A 22591-nucleotide genomic window follows, 5' to 3' on the forward strand; every position below is an offset into this window, starting at 1 on the left:
AAGAAACACTGCTGGTTTTCTTGCAATAAATTTTGCCATGTGTAAAAACATTAAAATGTGATTTTACTCACAGTCAAATAGATCTGTCTGTTTTCAGTCTCAGAATTCTGCAATCTCATTTTGCTACTTATTAAGTTGAGCTGTAGATGAGGTTTTAGTTCTAACATACTTGTTAAAAGCAACAACAGAAAGTTCTTTTCATATGGTTCACACTGGACTTTTGATTCTAAATTTTTAAATGAAATGGTTGTCTTTTGCAAGATAGTTGAATTGAAAAGGCCAAAGCCAGGCCAGTGTTGGGCAGAAAGAGATCCTCACTTCAAGCCAACTGATTCTGGATGTTATGGAGAGGCAGGAAATTGTCAGTTATTTGATTTATTTCCATTGCATTTTTACTAATGAGTGAAAAAAAGGTAGCTGTAGTTTTACTACCAATAACAAAATAGCATGACTAGCCTTAGGCACCATATATCTTTCCTGGAGGAACAATGAGATACAAATTGCTTCAGGTGCTTAAACATCCAGCCACAGTAATGATAATTATCCAATAATTTGAGTTTGCAAGATCTTGTACAATTAAAAGTTGCCCTGCTGTAACTACTTTTTCTTTCTTCCACAGTATTTAATCAGGGAGAAGAAGGGACATCTTGGTATATTATTCTGAAGGGTTCAGTCAATGTAGTAATTTATGGAAAGGTACTGTCCTGTACAATTTCTTAAAGTTATTTCCTACAGGTGTTTTCCCTAGGAGCTATCACCTTTCAGTTGTGTGGAAGCAATAGGCTAAGTCCATTGGTGGGTTTGTACTAGTGAAAAACAATTTGACTTGTACAAGACAAGTCACAGGGTTTTCACCAATTCCTCCCCCAATGTACTATATCAGTGATGGCGAACCATTTAGAGACCGAGTGCCCAAACTGCAACCCAAAACCCACTTATGCATCGTCAGGTGCCAGGTGGGTATGGCCCATTGGCTGGGTTTGGCCCATTGGCTGGATGTGGCCAATTGGGTGGGTGTGGCCCATTGGGTGGGCGTGGCTGCGGTGATAATGGCAGATTGGGTGGGACTAAAAAGTTCAATCAATCAATTCCAATTTTGCAAGATCTTTTTTTTTCCTGCAAGAAGTTGAAATTGACTGATTGATTGAACCTTTTTTTTTTTTTTGTACACGGCGGCGGAGGCCTAAAGCGAAAAGGTTTTATAAAACCCAACTGAAGGTCTAGGACTGGGATGACGATGTGCGTGCCCACAGAGAGGGCTCTGAGTACTGCCTCTGGCACCCGTGCCATAGGTTTGCCACCAATGTACTATATTGTTCTTGTGAATCCTACAGTGATACAAGGAAGCCAGTGAAAATTGCGTTCTAAAGTGAACTTCTAGTGTCACATGGCTTCACTACCATTGGGTGCAACCTATGGTGTCTTTATAGATCCTGATTCAAGGAAAAAAGGGAGTTTCTAACTTTTATTGAAAATTGCCGTTTAAACTATACATAAATAGAAGTAGATTAACTAATATCTAATGAGGTATGAAAACAAAGCCTGGGTTTGCAGCTGCTGTCTCTTCCACAATAGCCCTGATTCTTCCATTTTTGCACAAATAGACCCTGCTCACATAGTCTCCCATAGTCTGTCCCACAAATGGCCCCTGGATATAGACATGAGAAATTTTACTTGAATTGGTAGAGCACATACTTTGCATGCAGTAGCTTGAATCACCTACAGGCATCTCCAGCTAAAATAATAAGTATCAGATTATGTAAATGACCCCTTGAGAGTCCATGCTAGCCAGAAAAAAGAGCATTGAATTTTGGTCAGGGAAGGGCAAATGGGTGTCTTTCAGGTTCAAATCCCATCCCATCTACATGGCCTGTTACTTCATATGATAAATGGACAATGTTTAGAAGAAAAATATATTTTGTAATCATATAATACAATTGTATGTTATTACTTGTCAATTATAAACCATTCTGATTGCAAGTATTTTAAAATGGACCAGAAGAACTGAAGTAAAATATATTTTCTGAAAGACATGATCATCGATTGGGACTCACTGAAGCCTGAAGATAAGGATGGAGAGACAAACTTTACAAAGAAAGAAAAAAAAAATGCAAACTTAGCTTCATTTACAGAACTAGAAGCCTGTCCATTTCTGAACCCAGTTTCAGAGGACAAACTCCATTTATTCTTTGCCCTTTCCAGTATTCATAATGACCAGCTGCTGTGCTTTGTTCCCTGCCAGCATATTGGCTGCTAATTTTATGCCAGATGAATTTGTTAACAGTATTTGGGGTAGAAATCCATTGTGTGTATATGAAGTGTCAATAGAATAAACTGAAAATTATGGGCTTTTTTCCCCTTGTGAATGTATTTTCTTTGTTATTTCTGTTGTCAAATTTAGGGTGTGGTGTGTACTCTACATGAAGGTGATGATTTTGGCAAATTAGCCTTAGTGAATGATGCTCCCAGAGCAGCTTCCATTGTTTTACGGGAAGAAAACTGCCACTTCTTGAGAGTAGATAAAGAAGACTTTAATAGGATACTCCGGGTAAGTGTGCAGAAAATAACCTTCTTTCATTTATCCCGAAAAAGGGATTGCTAAAAATATTGAATGCTAAAAATATTGAGTACCATTTCCCCCAAGTCTTTGCATGTTGAGGTTTCTTGCATTTATTTATGCATGGCAGAAACTGTGTGATCTAGAGGTTTTTGGTGTCATACCTCTCAGTGTGGAGCTCTACTGAATGTTGCAATGACACCATGTTTCTGTTTGATCACGAGTGAATTGATCACGAGAGCAAGCTACTACAGGTAGTCCTCCACTTACAACAGTTTGTTTAGTGACTGTTCAAAGTTACAAGAGCATTGAAAAAAGTGATTTATAGCATTTTTCACACTTATGACCGTTGCAGCATCCCCATGGTCACCTGATCAAAATTTAGACGCTCATATTTATGACCGAGGTCATGGGGTCACCTTTTGCGACCTTCTGACAAGCAAAGTCAATGAGGAAACCAGATTCACTTAACAACCGTTTTACTAACTTAACAACTGTAGTCCTTCACTTAACAACTGTGGTAGGAAAGTCCTAAAATGGAGCAAAATTCACGTAACAGCTGTCTCACAACAGAAATTTTGGGTTCAATTGTGGCCGTACGTCAACAATGCAACTAACATAAAAGATAAAAATAACCTTAAGATGAACTTCAGCCACACAGGTTGGGTTTTTTTAGCAATAGGTTTCAATTTTCTTCCCCCAGAATGGGTTTTTCAGTTTCCCAGTGTCACTAACAAACTGTTAGTTCCAGTTCACTTGGAATTCCCAAGTGAATCCTCATGTAGCTACTTACTCCTGCTTAGCTTCAGAAATCAGCCAGGTCAGAGGTGTTACTACTCATAGGCTAGTGAAACTGATTTTAAAATAGTTACATTAGGAACATTTTCAGGCATAGGATTTTTCATCAGTTCATCCTTCCCTTTCCAGCTCTATTCCAGTATCAAAATCTGGGTTTTCCACTGTGGAAAGTGGAGTCGATGTATTTATTCATTTATTTTATTTAGTTTAATTTAGGGACTGCCCATCTCCAAACTGTCAGCTCATAATAGAATGGTGGAGAGAGCTGAAGGGGAATGGGTAAATGTTGTTTCCTTTTTCTCTTCTTCCTATAAAATCTCTGCTGGATCTAGCCTTTAGAGAATTAGTATTAGGATCCAGTCCAAATGTACTCTTTAACTCCTACCATGTTGACAGTTCAAATCCTTTTTCAGGATGTTGAAGCAAACACAGTAAGATTGAAGGAACATGACCAAGATGTCCTGGTGTTAGAGAAGGTCCCAGCAGGAAACAGGCCTTTTAATCAAGGAAACGCACAGCCTCTTCAGCACAAGTATGTTTTCATTCTTGATTGTCAACATCACGTTATGTTTAATAATTCCAAATGATTTTACTCAATTTGCATCATGCCCGCTCTTTACGAAGAAAGGAACTGTGCCACATTTCAAAAGAAATAATGAACTGTTCCCTTGCCATATAGAAGGCATGATTTGTCATTGCCCAAGCATGCTAGTTGAGGGCCTTAATTTTCCACAACCATTCAATGCAGTTCTCAGTGTGAATACTCATCGAACATTGCAGCTTTTTAAAAAAAAAACACTTCACAAACCATAAGGAAAGTTATTATAAAGATTTTAGCTATTGGATTTTTATTTCTAATGTTACTTTATATGTCCCTATCTATCGATCCTCTCTCTTGCTCTTTGTCCTACATTCTTTTCATCATGACCTATATGTGTGATACCATTCAACTGCTGCTTTATTTTCTCTGTAGTTAGCTCTCTTACCCAGTTTCCTGTCAAGCGTAGGAAGTCCAAATGGTTTAAAATGAATATAAAGATTTATTGCAAGCTCATGCTCTCTACAAGCATGTCCCAAAGGTGCTTTTTCAAAAGTTGAACAAAATCCAGTTGCCTTTTGAAAAAGCATCTTTGGAATAACCATGACTTGGATGACTGAGAATCTCCATAGACATCTCTACAAGAATCTGAACTACTGTCAAGGTATTGATTTAACAGTTAGCCAGCTTATGTAATGTAAGATGTAATGTAATGATGAGAATGACTCAGCAGGGATTGTGTCTCTTTAAGAGCATTTGTATAAAGGGAAGGCTCTGCTGATGTGTTCTCTCTCTTCCATTTCCTGCTGTAATTGTGGTTTGTTGGATCCTGCTGTATATGTACATGTATATTGTTCCTGCTGTATGATATTGTAGATAGTGTATTTAATACAAACCACTGTTTACTGTGTTTACTCCTGGATTATCTCAGTGCAATAAGACTGCATCCTCTGACAACTACTAACTACTAATGATCAAAGCAAATTGGCAGTAGATAAGAGTCAATGGACTTCAAGGTGGGCTAGACTTAGATCTCTTTTTTTATTGAAAAATTTTATAAACTTTTACAATAAAATACCCCCCCTCCCACCCCATGACCCTCCCCCCTCCTTCCCAGAGCTGAATACAGGGTTAAAGAAACAGAAAAAAACCCAACAAATTAAATGAACATCAATCCACTATACATACATCCAAAAAAATTTAAAGTACTTTAACTCCAATACATAGAAACTACAAATCAACCATACCCAGTTTAAACTATAAATTATTCAAAAGCTAAATAATACTTCCTAATCCCATATTTATTCTGTACAAAATTTACCCATCTTTTCCACACCGAAATATCTCTCTCTTGTGAATGGTCTTTCAGATAAACCGAAATTTTTGCCATTTCTGATAAATGAGAAACTTTGAGAAACTATTCTTCTATAGTAGGCAAGGAATCCTTCTTCCAATATTGCCCAATCAGCAACCTTGCCACCGTAATAAAATTTAACATTAAGGTAATCTCTTTACCATCACAGTCTACAATAATACCTAACAAAAATAATTGTGGTGTAAATTTTATCCTTCTATTAAAAATCTTCTGAATGTTCCACCAATAGACTTAGATCTCTTGTGGGTGTGAAGGGATTCGAGACTGATGATGCATTTGACCCCTCCCTCAGGCTCAGCCTGTCATCTCCTACTTTTCCCTTGCCATATCACATAGGCTTCTGAAGATAGCATATCTTTCAGATATGCTCTTATTTGCCCTTTCTGGTATTTTTGACTGGGATTTAACACTTCCTTAAAACTCTTCTCTAGATTAGATCCTGCATGCGGGGACAAAACATTGAAGTAGGACAACTCCCCATTAGCTCCTGTGCCATTTCTCTAAAGAACCAGGAAAACAAATTTCTAATATATGACTTGAGTGTTTAATATGAATTACAGCTGGATATACTTAAGTCACTTACTTATGTAATCCCCTTTCATAGGTAGTAATGGTCATTTATACACAGTCTCATGTTATCAACAATTATTGAATTTTCTTTTATTTGATATCTTAGTCTTAATGTTATAATCTGCCATGGTTCAGTTTAATGAATTGAAATTCTGAATATAAAATAAGCAAAAATTAGCAGGGATAGAGAAGAAACCAAACTGGAAGTAGCCCAGTTGATTCTTCTGTTTCGCTTCTTCAGTTTAAATAGTTTTTATTGGGTGAATTGTGTACAATGGAATATCATCATTCTAAATTATTCGGTAAAGACAACAAGATACGGAAGCAAAATTGAACTGGAAGAAAAGGGAGGGGGGAGCATTTTACACAGGTGTGCATGCATGTGCGCATGGGGCCATGAGCATGTGTGCACTGCAAATGTGGTGGGGCTAGCACCTGTGTGATACTCACTTGCATGGTACAGTGCCTTGTTTCTGCACCCCGTGGTGCAGCAGTGGCCATTTTTGCACCTTGGGGCATGGCGGTGGTCGTTTTTGCACCCCATGGCACGGCAGTGCCCATTTCCGTGCCCCGCTGCGCAGTAGCCACCATTTTGTGCCTTGCAGCATGGCGGTGGCCTATGTGCTGGATTTCTGACTCATTGTTATCCAAGCTTATAGACACGAAGCCACATCTTCTAGTTATACAGCTCATAATCCAATAATTATAAAACTAAATAGAGGAAGTTATTGATCAAAAAGGTAGAGATTGAATGAACTTTTATTATTACAAAAGGATATTGAACTGCAGGATTATCAGGAACTAAAAAGCTTTTGCCAAATCAATTTAACCTTTATCTCTTTGTCTGCAAGATTTCTGAGAGGTTTGTTTTATCTCTCTGGCATCAGACAGAAAGAAAACCTTGCAAAATCAGAAGGATACATGGTTGAGTGATCTGAAACAACTGGAATCGAGGCATAAACAGTTTTGGATTTGGAAAAAAGATAAAATCAATATGAAACTTATTAAATTTAATTGAAATAAGCAAGACTTACAAGAAGTTGAATTTTATTAAACATAAATACTATTAAAAAGCAATAAATCAGATAAATTGGCCTATCAGTTGTGAAAGGAACAGGATTGGGGTGGAAATAAACAAACTTCTACAAGGAATAAGTTGATGAAGCAAGTTCTTAAATATTATTCCAGATTCTGTGTTTAACAGAATCTCATATGGAAGAAACGGGAGAATATCAGAATAAAACATTCCTTATAAAATTTACAGATCAGCAAAAAGAAGACCCTTAACCATAACTGATGATGAAATTTAAGAGGTAATTAAAAAAACCTGAAAGTGAATAAAGCTAAAATCGACTGTAAGAACAATCTTAAGGAACAGGAGGAAGAACTGCAAATGAGGAAGTAATCAGAAAAAAGAAATTTGAGTTTGAGGTGGAAATATAAATCTCAACAACTCTGGAAAATAATTCTATATTGAAACAATCTTAAAAGTTGAATTTTCATTTCAATTTGCAACATACAGTATGCTAACATATTTTCCTTCAAAATATGTTAAATTAGCTTTCTACTTGCCAACTACTACAAGGATATTACACAGTTTTTACTCAAAAAGTTGTTTAATCTTCTCATATACGTGATTTTAAAATTAGGACAGATTTACTGATATGGATAGAATTTGTAATCTCATGCTCTCATTTGGTGACTTATGATGTGTTGTCCATAGTTCCTGATATTCATACTTCGATTAAAGCTTATTAGCATTTCAGTTTCATATGTGTGGGACTATGTGCGTGTGTGTAAACTATTGCACATGGGTCTTTGAATTGGAATCAACTTGTCATAGAGTAGAAATAAGAATATGTTATGTTCACAGAAAATGCTATATTTCTTTTTAGCCTAAGTAACATTTGAATTTAATCTTTATGTCATAGTCACTCACACCTTAGCCAGTTCTCTTTTGGACTCCCTGTAGCACACTCTGAATGTAGCTGCCCTTGAGCATTTGGAAGCCTGACTAAAAGAGTGTTGAATTTAATATGCTTAGAAGAATAACTGTTTCACATCCCAATTGACCCATGGTTTACATTGTCTAGTGTAGCATTGTTAATATAGAACTTTTTAGAACTTTCTGAGGACAGATGCTTATTTTGTTGTATCCAGTGGTGGGATTCAGCCGGTTCGCACTACTTCGGCAGAACCAGTAGCTAATTTTTTGTTGCCCAGGCCTAGAATGGACTTCTGGAAGAGGCATCCACACAGAGAACTGATTGTTCACATATTTGAATCCCACCACTGGTTGTATCTCATCAATCTTACCTTCCTCAGCACTACATTGAAATTGTGACAGCTTAACTTTTTTCCTCCCTTTCACTTTACCTCTTTTGTAACAATCTGTATTCATTGGCTTTTTATTTCTGAATATATTTGTGTTGAATCTGAAAAAGAGCTAATAAAATTAAGCAATGCAGTTGTTCAAGTAGTGGCTCCTGGGGAAAATGTGTTCTTGGTAGCGCCTGTCCCCCTTCTTCATCTATGAAATGTCACCTGTAGTAGATGAACAGGCTGAGCCCGAGGGAGGGTCAAATGTGTCATTAGTCAGGAGTCTCTGTGCACCTGTAAGAGACCAAAGTCCAACCCACCTTGAATGCGTCTTTTATCTCCCACTAATTTCACTTCACCATTAGTAGGTCAGAATCTTGTAGAGAGCTTAAGCTTGCAATAAATCTTTATACTCGTTTTAATTGCCTGAATCTCCCGATTTTCCCAGCATTTGGCCCATTACCTATCTAGTGAGTTCACCCTATATGTGAAAATATCAGGCTAAGTTCTTTTCCAGCATGTGACTTTAAATTGTTTTAGTTCTGGCTTTTTAACATTATTGTCTTGCAGTAGTCATGTTAATTATTACATTTATAAAGAGTTTCAAGGACATTTTCTCTTTAGGTGATGCAGAGACAAATTTGATTCTTTTTTTTTTCTTGTTCAGATATATTGTAATGTCGGGTACTCCAGAAAAAATTTTAGAACACTTTCTAGAAACGATGCGACTAGAATCAACGCTAAATGAAGGAATGGGTAGGCCAGTTTAATAAAACTTTATTTGTAACTTCATATAAAATTTATCTAAGAAATAAAATCTGCAGTCCTACATACTTAAATTAAGTTCTTAACATTTATTCAAGTGGAATTCTCTTTATTCAAGTTCTGTATAGACCTTCGAGTAAAGTTGATATCCATACCGTATATAATTGTTGTATTTATACTTGTGCTATAAAAACTGGGCACTGGGATTGCTTGGAATTATTTGATAGAAAGTTTCAAGTATCCTTTTGATATGTTTGAGGTTTATTTTATATTTTTAAAAACTTTCCAATGGGACTATTTTTGAAATTATTTGTAATAGTCCCTTATCTCCCATCCCCCCCAAAATCAGAGTGATATTTCATTTATGAGAAAGTTATTTGAAATATCAATCATAATATTTCTTTCTTATGTAAGGACATAAACATCCAGTAAGTTATAACAATTCATCCTTTTGTAATAATGTAACTTTAAAAAAAAGAAAGGAAAACAATCGAAAAGAATGCATTGCAGTAAAGGGAACAGTCCGTTGTCTAAGAGCCACTGAATTTGGCATACATTCTATACAGGTAGTCCTTGACTTATGACCACAACTGAACCCAATATTTAAGTTGTTAAGTAAGACATTTCTTAAGTGAGTTTTGCCCCACTTTAAGACTTTTCTTGCCACAGCTGTTAAGTGAATCACTGCAGTCATTAAGCTAGTAACCCGGTTGTTAAGTGAATCTGGCTTCCGCATTGACTTTGTTTGTCAGAAGGTCACAAAAGGTGAACACATGACCTTGGGACACAGTAATGGTCATAAGCATGAACCAGTTGCCAAGCACCTGAATTTTGATCACGTGACCATGGGGATTGCTATAAAGGTCATAACTGAAAAATTGTTACACGTCACTTTTTTGACACTTTAATAAAACTATTTGTAACTTTGAACAGTCACTAAATGGAACTGTTGTAAGTTGAAGACTACCTGTATATTATTATTTATGAGAAGGCGTAAGATCACATATTTATTTGCGCCAGTTGCATTTTTATTTGCGCCAGTTGCATTCAAAGAGAATATTTTAATTGTACAATAATTATTTTTAAATAAAATTAGGTATCTGAAACTCAAGGTTTAATTCTTAGGTTGAAATATGTAATATTTCAGTCTCAGCTTTGGGCCGCATTATTACTTCCTATGGTTAGCCTATATATTCAGTTATTCCACATCCTTCTGCCCCTATATACAGTATACAAAGTGTACCTGCCACATTCATGACTCTTAGCAATTATTCATAAGATACAATATATAACTATGTCATTTAAAAATATGTCTATGGTAAACATAAGGGTAAGATTTAAAAGGATGACAAAGCAAAAGAAAAATAGCAAATAACCTTGATATCAGTTCTAAAATATTTGTTTATATTCTCTGGCTTTATATGGTAGTAATCTAACCAGTAACTTATGTAGCCTGCCTGCCCATTTGTTTAACAGTCCTGTCTAATAGATGATTAAATAGATTTGGAAAAATTAACAGGGGCATCTGATATAATTTTAACACTTTAAGTTAAAATATATGAACTTCACCCAAGAGCCTTTCTGTTCATGATTATAGAGGTGTATATACTCTGTATATCTTTAGCATTAATTAAAATATCTTCGGCCTTGTAAATTGCTTGGGAGGTTAGAATATCACTTCTGCGGGATTTCATCGAAGTTAGTAAATCAGAATAAAAACTGGAAATATCATTGCCATTTATTTGCTGCAAGACACATCCAATGAAAATACTCTGATTTATTATTTATAGTCCCAGACCAATAAAACATGAGTACAAAATTTAAAATACAGAAAAATAAATTCTCAAGCAAAGGATGGCAAGAAAAGAATATCAGCTGGTTTCTGCAAACTGTAGCTATTGCTAAAAACTTTGCAACTTTTATAGGGATTGTCTAGCTTAGATCTGATAGAAGAAAGATTGTAATTTCTTGACCAGGGAGAGCCAGGATTTCTCATCTGTGTGTCTGTGTCGTTGTGCATTTTGGTAGGTCCAAAGTTCAAATCTTTTGTTTAAGTTTGATTAAGGTGTTATCTGGGCCAGGTGGCAATTTTAGCAAGAGTGCACAAGGTGCCACATCAGAATCAATTTGCCTTCTCAGGAATGAGGAAAACTTGTGCAGTATGGTGAAGTGAATTAGAGACTTGTCCCACTAGATTTGTTATAACCAAAATGTAAGATGAGAAAAATCTCAGAGAAATCTCACTCAGTTATTCCAATGGTAGGAGGGATAGCTCCTGATATATGTTTGCTGTTCTGATAAATCACAGGATAAGGGTCTAAATCAGACATGTCAAACTCACGATGTCATGTGACGTCACGCAATGTATCGTTTTGCCATTGCCGCAATGGGGTGGGCATGGCTTCTGCGTGACCCATCCAGCTGAACAATACTCTAGCCTTACCAAAGATGCCCATTATGTTGCCTTTATTGATTTAAAGGCAGCCTTCAATTCAATTATGTGTGAGAGACTATGGAAGAAATAACTACAACTTCCATTCTTTTTGTCTCCTCAGGATGATGATGTTGTGGTATCAGAATACTACAATGCTGATTAAAGGCAATTTTAATCAGGATCTAACCACCCCATCCCTCTCCTTAGAGGAGTCAAACAGGGCTGCATTCTTGTCCTTTAAATATTCAAAGATTGTGGCCCTTTCAAACCACAAATTTCCCCCACCAACACTTGTCCTTTCTCTGATTTTGATTCTCTTGTATGCAGATTTTCACATACACCACCACTTTATCTGTAACCAAGTGGGCCTTTGCAGTTGCCTAGGTCAGAGGTCACCAATCTTTGTTGGTTGGCGGACCAGAGGAAAAGGGAGGGGGAAGCATTTTACAGGCATGGGTGCATGTGCGCATTGGGCTGTGAGTACATGCACACCGCAAACGGGCGAGGCTAGCGCCCACATGATACTCGCTAGCTCTGCCCTGTTCTTGCATGGTGCAGAGCCTTGTTTCTGTGCCCTGCGGCATGGCGGCAGTTGTTTTTGCACCTTGCAGAGAAGTAATGGCCTATTTTTGCGCCCCATGGTGCAGTGGCACCCATTTCTGCACAGCGTGGCGGTGGCCATTTTTGCACCTTGCAGCGCGGCAGCACTCCATTTTTGTGCAGCATGGCAGCGCCCCATTTTTGTGCCCTGAGGCACGGCAGCAGCATCCCATTTTCGTGCCCTGAGGCACAGTGGCAGCCCATTTTTGCACCCCCATGGGCTGTGGTGCTAGCGCAAGTGAGGGGGTGTGCACACACATGCACTTGCCAACCTGTCCCACGGCCCCGTGGTCAGTAGGCTACAGCCCACTACCAGGCCATGGCCACAGGTTGGGGACTCCTGACTTATTTGTCTTAAAACCATGCATTTTTAGGAAATTTCTTAACATTATTTGTTTAAAAATTAAGGTTCTAGTTTTCTCTAGAAAGCATTTTAATCCCGTATTAAATAAGAAATAGCTTCTATGTTTAAGAAAGTGAGAATACGCAATTATCCAGTTCTACCTTACATCTGTATAAATTATGTTAATTAATTATCTTTTTGTGGCTTAAATTTTCTTCATAATTTGTTCCTTTATTGCTACTCATGTCAATAAATAAAAATTTTGCAGGATGTTGGGTTCCAACCTGTGATAATCAGACTTGTTATTCTGTCATTGCCCACACATTGGCAATCCTATCACATTTGCAATTTCTGAATCATCAAAAGGACATTTCAAACTTTTGTCTTGCTATGGAAATCAATTTATTTACTGCAAAATCTGCATGGAATGAAGCCTCAGTGTGTTCAGAGTGACTAATTCCTCGTTCATGAAAAACAGGATTTCAGTAGTAACATTCTTTTTTAAAAAACAAATTGCTTAAAGTAATGTATATGCTTTTGTAATGTTTAATGGATGAGTACTGAAGTTCATGGAATCCAGATGCTTTCATGTAATGTCAATAGAAATTGGTAATTAAAGTCTGCATGTACAACTTGCATGATAAAACTTTATAAAGTGCAATTAAAGCACGTCTGGGTTTCCACTAGTTCTCCTTCCATCTTTGCAGCTTTGAATGCCATTCCTGTGCTTTTCTTGATTCCAACAGAGGCATTCTGACACATCTGAACGTAAGATCTCCAGCCAAAAGCGAAGGCCACAAGGTCCTACCTTTATAGTATCAGTCTTTGATATTATATAATATCCCTATTACTGGAAAGTATGCCTGTTGTTTTGCCCTGTCTTAATTTATCTTGCTTCTGCTCTTGGTTTTATTTTCACAGATGCCGGTGTGAATGATTTTGTTACAATGCATTGTGTATTCATGCCAAATAATCAACTTTGTCCAGCTCTGATGGCTCAATATCCTTTTTTAAGTTATATACACCACAGACATACCGGCACACTAAGTCGTTTTTTTCAGCACCATCCTAACTTTGAATGAGGGATCCAATCTGGGTTGGTCACTGGGACCAGAGGTTTAGTCTTCTGAACTTTTGGATTCATGCTGGAACCCCTCCTCAGGGAACTTCTGTCACCAGAATGTGTGAGGGAGAGAATGTGTCCTCTTACCAAGACAGACATTCTGGTGACAGAGAAGTTCCCTGATGATGGGCTTTAATATGAATCCGAAAGTTTGGAAGACCCTGGGCCCAGTGACTGACCCAGATTGGATCCTACAACATTATCCTGGGATGCGTATATTTCCTTCATTCGTAATTTTGAATGATTATTAAACAAATGGTCACAATCAGGGACTATCTATTTTGTAATCCCAAGGATTCTTCAAACCGTTTTGGAATATCTTATTGTTATCCTTTGCTTCTCCTCCAACTAGTCTAGTGTATCAGTTTTCTCTACTGGAAAATCAAATTTTTACCATTTAAAATAATGCAGGTATATTGTTTTCCCGCCTATTATCAAATTTTTATTTCAACGTATATAATTATAAGTGAGCTTGTACTGGGCACTGTTCTGCAACCATAATAAGCAAATTCAATTCAATTCAATTTATTGTTACAGCCAAAGGCCAACACATAAATACTAAGCAAATAATATTTTTTAAAAATGGATAAATGTTCATAAGGAAAATGAAGGATCCTATTTAAGTGCATTCCAACTCACTATATACAGTTTATTTCACAGAATAAAATCCTTTTTCTGCCAAAAAGATAAATATCTGTTATTTTAACTTCGTTTCTATTAGTTCTCCCCAACTGAGTTTGCAATTAAAATGACAGGAAATGCTGACCCTCTTTATAGAGTCATTAATAGGGATCAGAGCATTCAGATAGCTGTGAAGATTTGTATACTTGCATGTAAGTGCTGAGTATTATTATCACTGCTGTATTATTAATATTTTACAGAAATCTCTGTATTTCCCTTCTCCCAAAATGAACACTGAAGTTGAGTTTAAGCAACTACAAGGAAATAAATCAGTAATTATACAGAGGGCAGAACAGACTGCATAGTTAGTAACAGTTCTTAAAGCTCAAAATATGAAATCAGTATTCAGTCACAACATCATTGTTGATTAATACCTTAGAAATTATAGCCTCTCTAGAATATTATTTATACATAACACTATTATTCTGATAGATATGCAGCATGAAATTTATGCAGGAAGGGCTCCACCTTTTCCCATGATAGAATTTGCATAGGAGGAATTATTAGCAGAATTAAAAATAAGTACATGAGCAATGGAAAAATGGAAAAGAAATTGCTAGTGCCTGTGGTGAGTCACTTAATCAGCAGGTAAAAGGATATTGAATAATTACAGGGCTTGCACAGAAGAAGCGGCATGGGAAGGCAGGAGAAACGCAGTAAAATGTTGTTTGATTTTTGAAAGGCTATAGGGACCAGGGCCTGCATTGTCAAACCTTTTCCCTGGGTTCTGTTACTATAAAACAACTTGTCAGCTTCTGATTTTGATTCAGTATTTTTCAGGTTACATTAAATGCTCCAAATCCCAGCTGTCAAACTTTCATTTTAACTGCAAGGAAATGGTGGCTGTGTGAAGAATTCAATGTTTTCAAAAATCACTCCCTTAATTATTTCATGTACACACGGCTGTATCTTGAGGAGAAAAGATAGAATATTTTCTAGTGAGGAACTTAAAGTTTTTCACTTATATCAGAGACTGCACTATAAAAGCCTTCAGGTTTTGATTTAAAGAGAACAATTTATTTTAAGAATTGCCTTCCTCACGGTCCTCTTCCTTGACAGAACTGTCATCTGCAGAGGATAATCTGGGCTATTAGTTTCACCTGGTAGTCTTGTTCTGTAAATATCTGTTGCTGTCTAAGCTGTCTGACTGTAACTATCCCTATGTATCCTAACAAAGTAGGACTATGTAGAGTTTTAGAAGTTAAGAAAATTGAATCCTGGCTTATTACTTAGTCTTCCATTTGGTTATGCCTGATGCTTGGTTGATGGTTAGATAATTAAATGGAAATAACAATTTCATGAAGAGGGGGTGGAGGCAGAATAAGTCTTTGTGTAAAGATGCACTACTGGCTTTCTGCAAGGAAGAAAGCTACATAGCACAAAATGGATTATATTATGTTAATTGAAAAGAATACTGCTTGCCTGTCTTGGAAAGATTTACTTCCCTGAGAGAAAGCAGCACATAAACCAGCAGTATTCAAAATCCCATCCTACTACTACCAGATCAGGCCTTTGGCCTGCTTCACTCCACATAACATTAAGAACAATTCTGGTTTGCCTTACCCTTACATGCTTTCATGCAATGGCAGGAAGCAAATCACAAAAGTGTGGTATCCTTCACAAACAAAATCTCTTTATTGTTGTGAAAATACAGAGTGGTAATACAAAGTAAAACACAAAATAATCTCTGCCAACAACACATTCTGTATATAATATATTTTAAAAAATAGATAAATTGAAATTGTAAAATGCAAAAGAAGAAAAAGCAAGCACAATTTAAATAAAGCATTGGTTCATCTTAGGAAGAGAGAGAAAGAGAATGAGGGAGGATGGAAGAGAAATGCTAAAACAAACAGAATAACTCTTAAAAGGGGATTGGAGTGATTTGTTGCGGTAAAAGCATATAGGATTAAGTGGATGGATTGGCAATGAATCAATCAATCTCAGTAGTGCAGTATTTCATTCACTAAACTGGCTAATGGATCTAACAAGGTACCCTGGTCCATTACAGTGACATTTGTGATGGAAAAAAAGAACCTACTAGGAGATTGATCTGCTGGATCAACAGAAATTAGCTGTTTTCTTTGCTGATTCAGAAACGTTATGTTTGGTTCAAATGGTGCAAATCACAAGCACCACTACTGTTAGAATGGGATTTTAGAAAAGTGTTGTATAATAATACAGAGCTAAAGAAATGTAGTATCTTAGCATATTTTGCTTGTTATGTCTACATCAGTCTTTGCCTTAAGATAAAAGCTGCAACTATTATCCCCATCCCCCCGATGTTTCACTTTCCAAGAATTTGACCATGACCAAATTTATATTAATGTACGGGAGAACTATATGCTCCATTTCTTTTACAGTGCAAAAAAAAATCCACTATGTTCACACTTAACACAAACTGTTGACCTGTCCTGTTTTATTGGGAAATCCTTTGGATTCACTTGTGCTTTCTTTTCCTGTACTCATGTCAAGTGAACAAGTGTCACGAAAATCTTTTAAACTGGAAATACATGAAATACAATTCTGAACTTAAAAACTCTGCTGGCCTGGCTGCTGTATTGCCTAATGGCCAAAAAAGTCAATTTCAAGAAAGCCCACAGTTATGAGGAAATGATAGGGAATTCAGAGGAATGGGAGTGATGGGGAATTGCAAAATGACTGTTTGCCTTGACATCCTGGCACTTACCATGCTCAGCCTTCTCAAGGCACAGAGCAAGAAAAACTGGATTATGCACTGAATAATAAAAGGCGAGTTGTTCGTTTAGTTCTACTATGGGCTGCTTTTTATGGTGATGTTCTGCCAGAGGAGGAAGCAGCAGTGGCATTTCTGGAGGTAAGGCCCATTATTACAACAAGTGTTGTCTCTTTACACTGAGAGTATTTATTGTAACATGGGCAAAGCCTGTTTTCAGTCTTCCAAAGATGTTACAAAAAAAAAACTCATGGTGACATTTCAGGTTTTGATGGGAAAATGTGACTGTCTCTTGAACATAATTTTGGGGGAAATGATTCATTAATTAAGGTTAAAATTTGTAATAATAATGGAATTCACTTTTAGATGATATCTGAGATTGTCACCTCACTGTGTCACTTGGCATGGCAAACATCTCAATGTTTCTTTTGAGCATCAAATGAGGAAAACATTTCGAAAGCTATTTTATTATTGCTGGTAATGCATTATTTTTCTTTTGTTTATTAATTAAAAGTGGATTGGAACGCTACATTTCTTTTAAGGGAAAACAGCAGTCGAGATAGATAGTAAAAGATGAAAGGATTCTAAAATAAGTTAAAATGCAACCAAAAGCAGACTACAATTTTCAGTATGATAATGGGAGAAATATATTACTCTTGGAGGTGAAGATCAAGGGTTTATCCACATCTAAATATTTGCAGTAAATTGTCATAAATAATACTATTTATTATGTACAGGAAGTATCCATAACTTGCTATTTTTAGTGATACTGTTCGTAAAGATATATTCTTGGCTGTTTTTCCCTTGTTTGAAATCAGCATAGATATGATACAGATTTTGCCAAATCAGCTGGCCTTTTTATGCCATTTGAAGAGTGTTTTTAATCATTTAACAGGAGTTTTACGTATCTGTATCGGATGACGCAAGGGTAATTACAGCACTCAAAGAACAGCTCCCAGAGCTAGAGAAAACTATGAAACAAATGTAAGTATCAGATCGAGCTCATTGCTCCAAACTCATCTCTGCCAATGCCTAGTGTTAGATCTAGAGCATTATCATTTTCAGAGCAGTCTTCAGCAAAAAATTTGGCTTGTATTTTTTTTATATAAAAATGCATATGCCACAGTTGAAGCTTTTGGGTTGCTCTCAAGAGCAGCTTCATGTAGAGTGCAGTGCAGTAGTCTAACCGTGAGTTGATGAGGGCAGAGTTCCTGTTGTTGGGTGTACAAAAAATGGATGCATCAGCTGAAGCTGTGCAAAAGGCACTCCAGCCGTGGACCTTACCTGTTTGTGGCATTGCTTCTTCAGGTGAGCATGATCCTATCCAAAATCGGTGTTGGAATTCGAATCAAGCAAAAAAAGCAACCTCATTGTGCAAGGATCTAACCTGAGTTTGTTTTGAACCGTTCAGTTCCTCATAGACTCTAGGCCTATTCTCAGCCTATTCTCCAAAGCACCTGAAGGCAGGACAAGAAGCAATGGATGGAAACTAATCAAGTTCCCTAGAACTAAGGAGAAATTTCCTGACAGTGAGAACAATAAACCAGTGGAAGGAATGGCTTTCTTCCAGAAGTTGTGGGTCCTCCAACACTGGAGGCTTTTAAGAAGAGATTGTACAGCCTTTTGTCCAGAATGATTTGGGGGGTCTCCTGCCTGCACAGGGGGTTGGACTAGAAGACCTCTAAGGTCCCTTCCAACTCTGTTATTCTATTATTCAACTGGCCTAGCCAGGATGGTCATGTAAACTATCATCAGAATATCAAAGCATGATCTGTCCCAGTGGTTTTGGGTACTGTAAATGTTGAGTGATAAACATTTTGTTTAAAAAAAACCCTGGTTCAATTCCCTGAAAGCCAATTTCCTGGAAATTCACTGTTTCAAGCAATGCAACAGCATATATCATGTACTTTTGTTTTTAGTTGAATTATTGTATTTATATTAGGAATAGGGTTAATTTGCCATATTTGTTAACATATTGCTTTGAATATGGAAACTACTTGGAGCATTCATGAATGAACAAGCTGTGTAGGAATAATAAAACCAAGTTAAGTCTAATAAATATGGTTACCTAAACATTTCTAGTCTAGGATTAGCTTACAGAATCAAAAGCTCAATTCTGTATTGCTTAGGAGTCTAAAAATATTTATGGTATAAAATCTCTAAAATATAAATTTATTTTAAAAACTCTTCATATGTATTTGTATTTTTGTTGATTAGTTTAGCATACAGTACATAACAAAAAACACTGGATTATGTTTCATTTGCATTTTATAGATCAGAAGAACCTAAAGGACCTCAGAAAAAGGTAAATATTTTGGATATGTATGCCACAAAAATAAGTTATTTACAAATATTCTGTTACTTACTACCATGTTTCCCTGATTAATTCTCCTGCGTGTATCCATTGTCATGTGTCATGCTAATATTGAATATTCTTGCTTTGACATCCATATCATACAAGCTTCAGGTAAGACATTTACCTGCAGTCAAGAAATGGCTTTGTATTCAGATGTTAAGATGCTATATAGTTAAAAATTTACAAAAGGTAGTACTTGCAGATTTAGGTCTCCAAAGTCATAATATCAGATGGGTACCATGAAATATTTTCAAAATATATCATTAACTTTGCAGTTTTTTTTCCTCTTCTAAATTCTACTGCCTTAATAGTAGATCATAAATTAGAGAATTCTCTTGTATCTGTGATTATGAATGTTTTTTTTTTCCTCCCCTAGCACAAAGTCCTTTTGCAGCACTTTAACATGAGTGATGAAAGAACACAAAAACGTCAGCCCATCAGGGGAAGTGATGAAAGTAAGTTGGTGCGCTGGACCACACGACTTTCACTGCCGAAGGAAAACAAAGCAGGATTGGCCCACAATCCGAAATAGTTATCTGACAGGTTCAGTAACTTCTCCGCCTGGTTGTAATATAAAGGTAGTCCTTGGCTTACGACCACAAGTGGGAGCAGAATTTCCACTGCTAATCAAGGTAGTTGTTAAGTGAGGCCTAACCAGATTTCACATCCTTTTTTTTTTTTTTTTGCTGGTTGTTAAGTGAATGGTGCAGTTGTGAAGTGAAATATGCAAGTTGTTCAGCAAATCTGGCTTCCACCCCCACTCCACTCCCATCGACTTTGCTTGTCACAAACCAGCTGGGAAGATTGCAAATGGCAATCACATGCCCCCCCCCCCACAGCAACTGTTGCCAATACATGCTGATTGCCCAACTTTCAAATTTTGATCATGTGACTGTTGGAATTCTGCCATGGTTGTAACAGTGGTTTTTTCCCCACTCTCTTAAGAACTCAGGGCCATTAAGACAGGCCTACAGTCAAAGCCGTAATGATGTCACAATACACATGCTAATGACTTGAATTAGGTCAATTGCATAATTTATGTCACTTGCATGATCATATCATGACTCAGTTAATAACTACCCACCTTTCCTGTGGACATCCTTCTATCCACACAAAGACAGAAACAAATTAATCATGTTAAGGGGGAAGAGGAACTATGAGTAAGCCCGAGGAGAGCATTTTGGCCTACTATCTGTCATTCTCAAGAACTGTCACTGCTAGCTTGGATATAATACCTAAAGGTATTAGAACTAAGATATTAATTCTAATTTTTATATTAGTCCTAGAACTAATGAGAAATTTCCTAACAGTTAGAATAATTAATCAGAAGTTGTGGAGGTTTTTAAGAAGAGATTGGACAACCATTTGTTTGAAATGGTATAAGGTTTCCTGCCTGAGCAGGGGGTTGGACTAGAAGACCTCCAAGGTCCCTTCCAACTCTGTTATTCTTAATGAGAGAGCCATTATTATACAATGATTCTGTATCATAACAGTATCTTGCTCCACAGGACAAGGCAGGTTTTAAGGGGCTCTTTCATAATGTGTTATTTTTGTCTCAAGTTTTATTCAAGGTATACTGTGTGGATCACACATACACCACCATCCGCATTCCAGTTTTCTCATCCGTTAAAGAAATCCTCTGCGCAGTAGCCGACAAACTGGGCTCTGGAGATGGCTTGATATTGGTCAAGATGAGTTCAGCAGGAGGTGAGGCATTTGAATAACTTGCCTGAATATATCCTGAAGTGGCAAACTATGGTGGAATGAATATATTGATTTCCCCAATATTTGTCAAATTGAAAATAACAAGAATTGCTCTCCATTATCTCTGAAGGCACTAGGGAAAGGCTGGCCTTAAAAGCTGATTTATTAGTAAAGGTGTGACCAAATATACATTTGTTCTTTTTAAGGCCTGAATTGCATCTGCTGCATTACTCTTGTCGAAATAGGTATAGAAAATATGAAAGAAGCTTTAGCAATCTTAACTGATATCTGTTAAATAAAAGATAAAGACTTGAGCTAACTCCTCAACATCCAGGCAGACTCCTTAGCGTTAAAGAAAATCACATGATGATTTTCCAGCTATTCAATTTACCTGCAACCACAGGATTTCCGATGTCTCCCATTCATGTTTTAACCAAATCTGATCCTGCTTAGCTTTTTGTGTTCTGTTAGAATCAGATAGCAGATGATGCCACTTACCATCAATTTTATATTACGTTAGTCTTCTGTTACATTACTTCTATTACATTAGTGTTCTCTTTCCCTATTAAAATTCTTTCTATACTCAAAATGTATCCATGGTGTTGTCATACACTCTTTAAAATGTGAATATGCTAAAGGCTGTACATTTAGAACCCAATTAAGTTTCTTTTTATAATTTGAGCTCTTCTCCAGATTCGAAGGGATACAGATGACCCTTGTATCTGTGGTTTTCTTATCCCTGATTTGTGAATTTAAATTTGCAAAATAGACACCAGATCTTATTATCTATGATAAAAGATTTTATATCAGTTCAGCTTGGGAAGAGATTTTGTGTGTCTGTCTCTCTGTGTGTGTGTGCATGTATTCTACACATGTGCAACATATTAACAGAATTTGATGCATTTTTTTCTTTTTGTTTTATGCCTTCAAATCAGTGTTGACTCTTGACAACTGCCTGAGCTAGGCCCTGTAGTTTTCTTGGTAAGATTTTCAGAAGTAGTTTGCTTCTGCCTTCTAGGGTTGATAGTGAGGGACTGTCCCAAAATCAGCTAAGTGGCTTCATGATGAAGGTAGTACTAGAACTCCCGTCACTTGGTTTTTATTCTACTGCCTTAACCACTGCACCTAAAGTATGCTGCTTCAGGGACTTGTTATTCACATTTTTTTTGTGGCTAGAATAGATCTCCTATATATAATAAGAACCAGTGGTACGTCTATCAAATAACATGAGCATTATCAGACAGGAAACAGGGGTGCACATTTGACAGATAAATAAGTAGTGAAAAGTATTACCAATTCCATTATGTGATCTGGAAAACCTATTTAATTAAAACTATTGTCAGGGACACTTTCGTTTGGAAATAAATTGACTCCAGAGGCATGGCTTTTTTGTCATTTCAATGACAAAAGTTGAGGACAGGTAGCCCTCAACCTATGATCACAATTGAGCCCAAAATTTAAGTTTTTAAATGAAACATTCGTAAGTAGGTTTTGCCTGATTTTACGAGCTTTCTTGTCACAGTTGTTAAGTGAATCACTGCAGTTGATACGCTCGTAACCCGGTTGTTAAATGAATCTGGCTTCCCCACTGACTTTGCCTGTCAGAAGGTCACAAAAGCGGATCACATGACCTTGGGACACAGCATCGGTCATAAATACGAAACAGTTGCCAAGCATCTGAATTTTGATCATGTGATCATGGGGATGCTGCAAAGATTGTAACTATGAAAATG

General features: G+C 36.8%; 1 protein-coding gene across 3 annotated transcripts in view; it reads left to right on the forward strand.

The window, feature by feature from the left end:
- Window positions 1-22591, forward strand: part of RAPGEF4 (Rap guanine nucleotide exchange factor 4) — a 169010-nt gene that overhangs the window by 127718 nt on the left and 18701 nt on the right. For all 3 annotated transcript variants that reach the window (XM_039361807.1, XM_039361809.1, XM_039361810.1), the window contains 10 exons: window positions 620-696; window positions 2402-2548; window positions 3769-3887; window positions 8825-8913; window positions 13221-13299; window positions 16789-16939; window positions 17694-17782; window positions 19073-19103; window positions 19531-19609; window positions 20715-20861. In XM_039361807.1, the coding sequence (XP_039217741.1) occupies window positions 620-696; window positions 2402-2548; window positions 3769-3887; window positions 8825-8913; window positions 13221-13299; window positions 16789-16939; window positions 17694-17782; window positions 19073-19103; window positions 19531-19609; window positions 20715-20861 (1008 nt within the window). The remainder of the gene's footprint in view (window positions 1-619; window positions 697-2401; window positions 2549-3768; window positions 3888-8824; window positions 8914-13220; window positions 13300-16788; window positions 16940-17693; window positions 17783-19072; window positions 19104-19530; window positions 19610-20714; window positions 20862-22591) is intronic.

The sequence above is a fragment of the Crotalus tigris genome, unplaced genomic scaffold, assembly GCF_016545835.1.
Source record: "Crotalus tigris isolate CLP2741 ecotype Arizona unplaced genomic scaffold, ASM1654583v1 scf7180000019363.1367679, whole genome shotgun sequence".
Taxonomy (NCBI): Eukaryota; Metazoa; Chordata; class Lepidosauria; order Squamata; family Viperidae; genus Crotalus; species Crotalus tigris.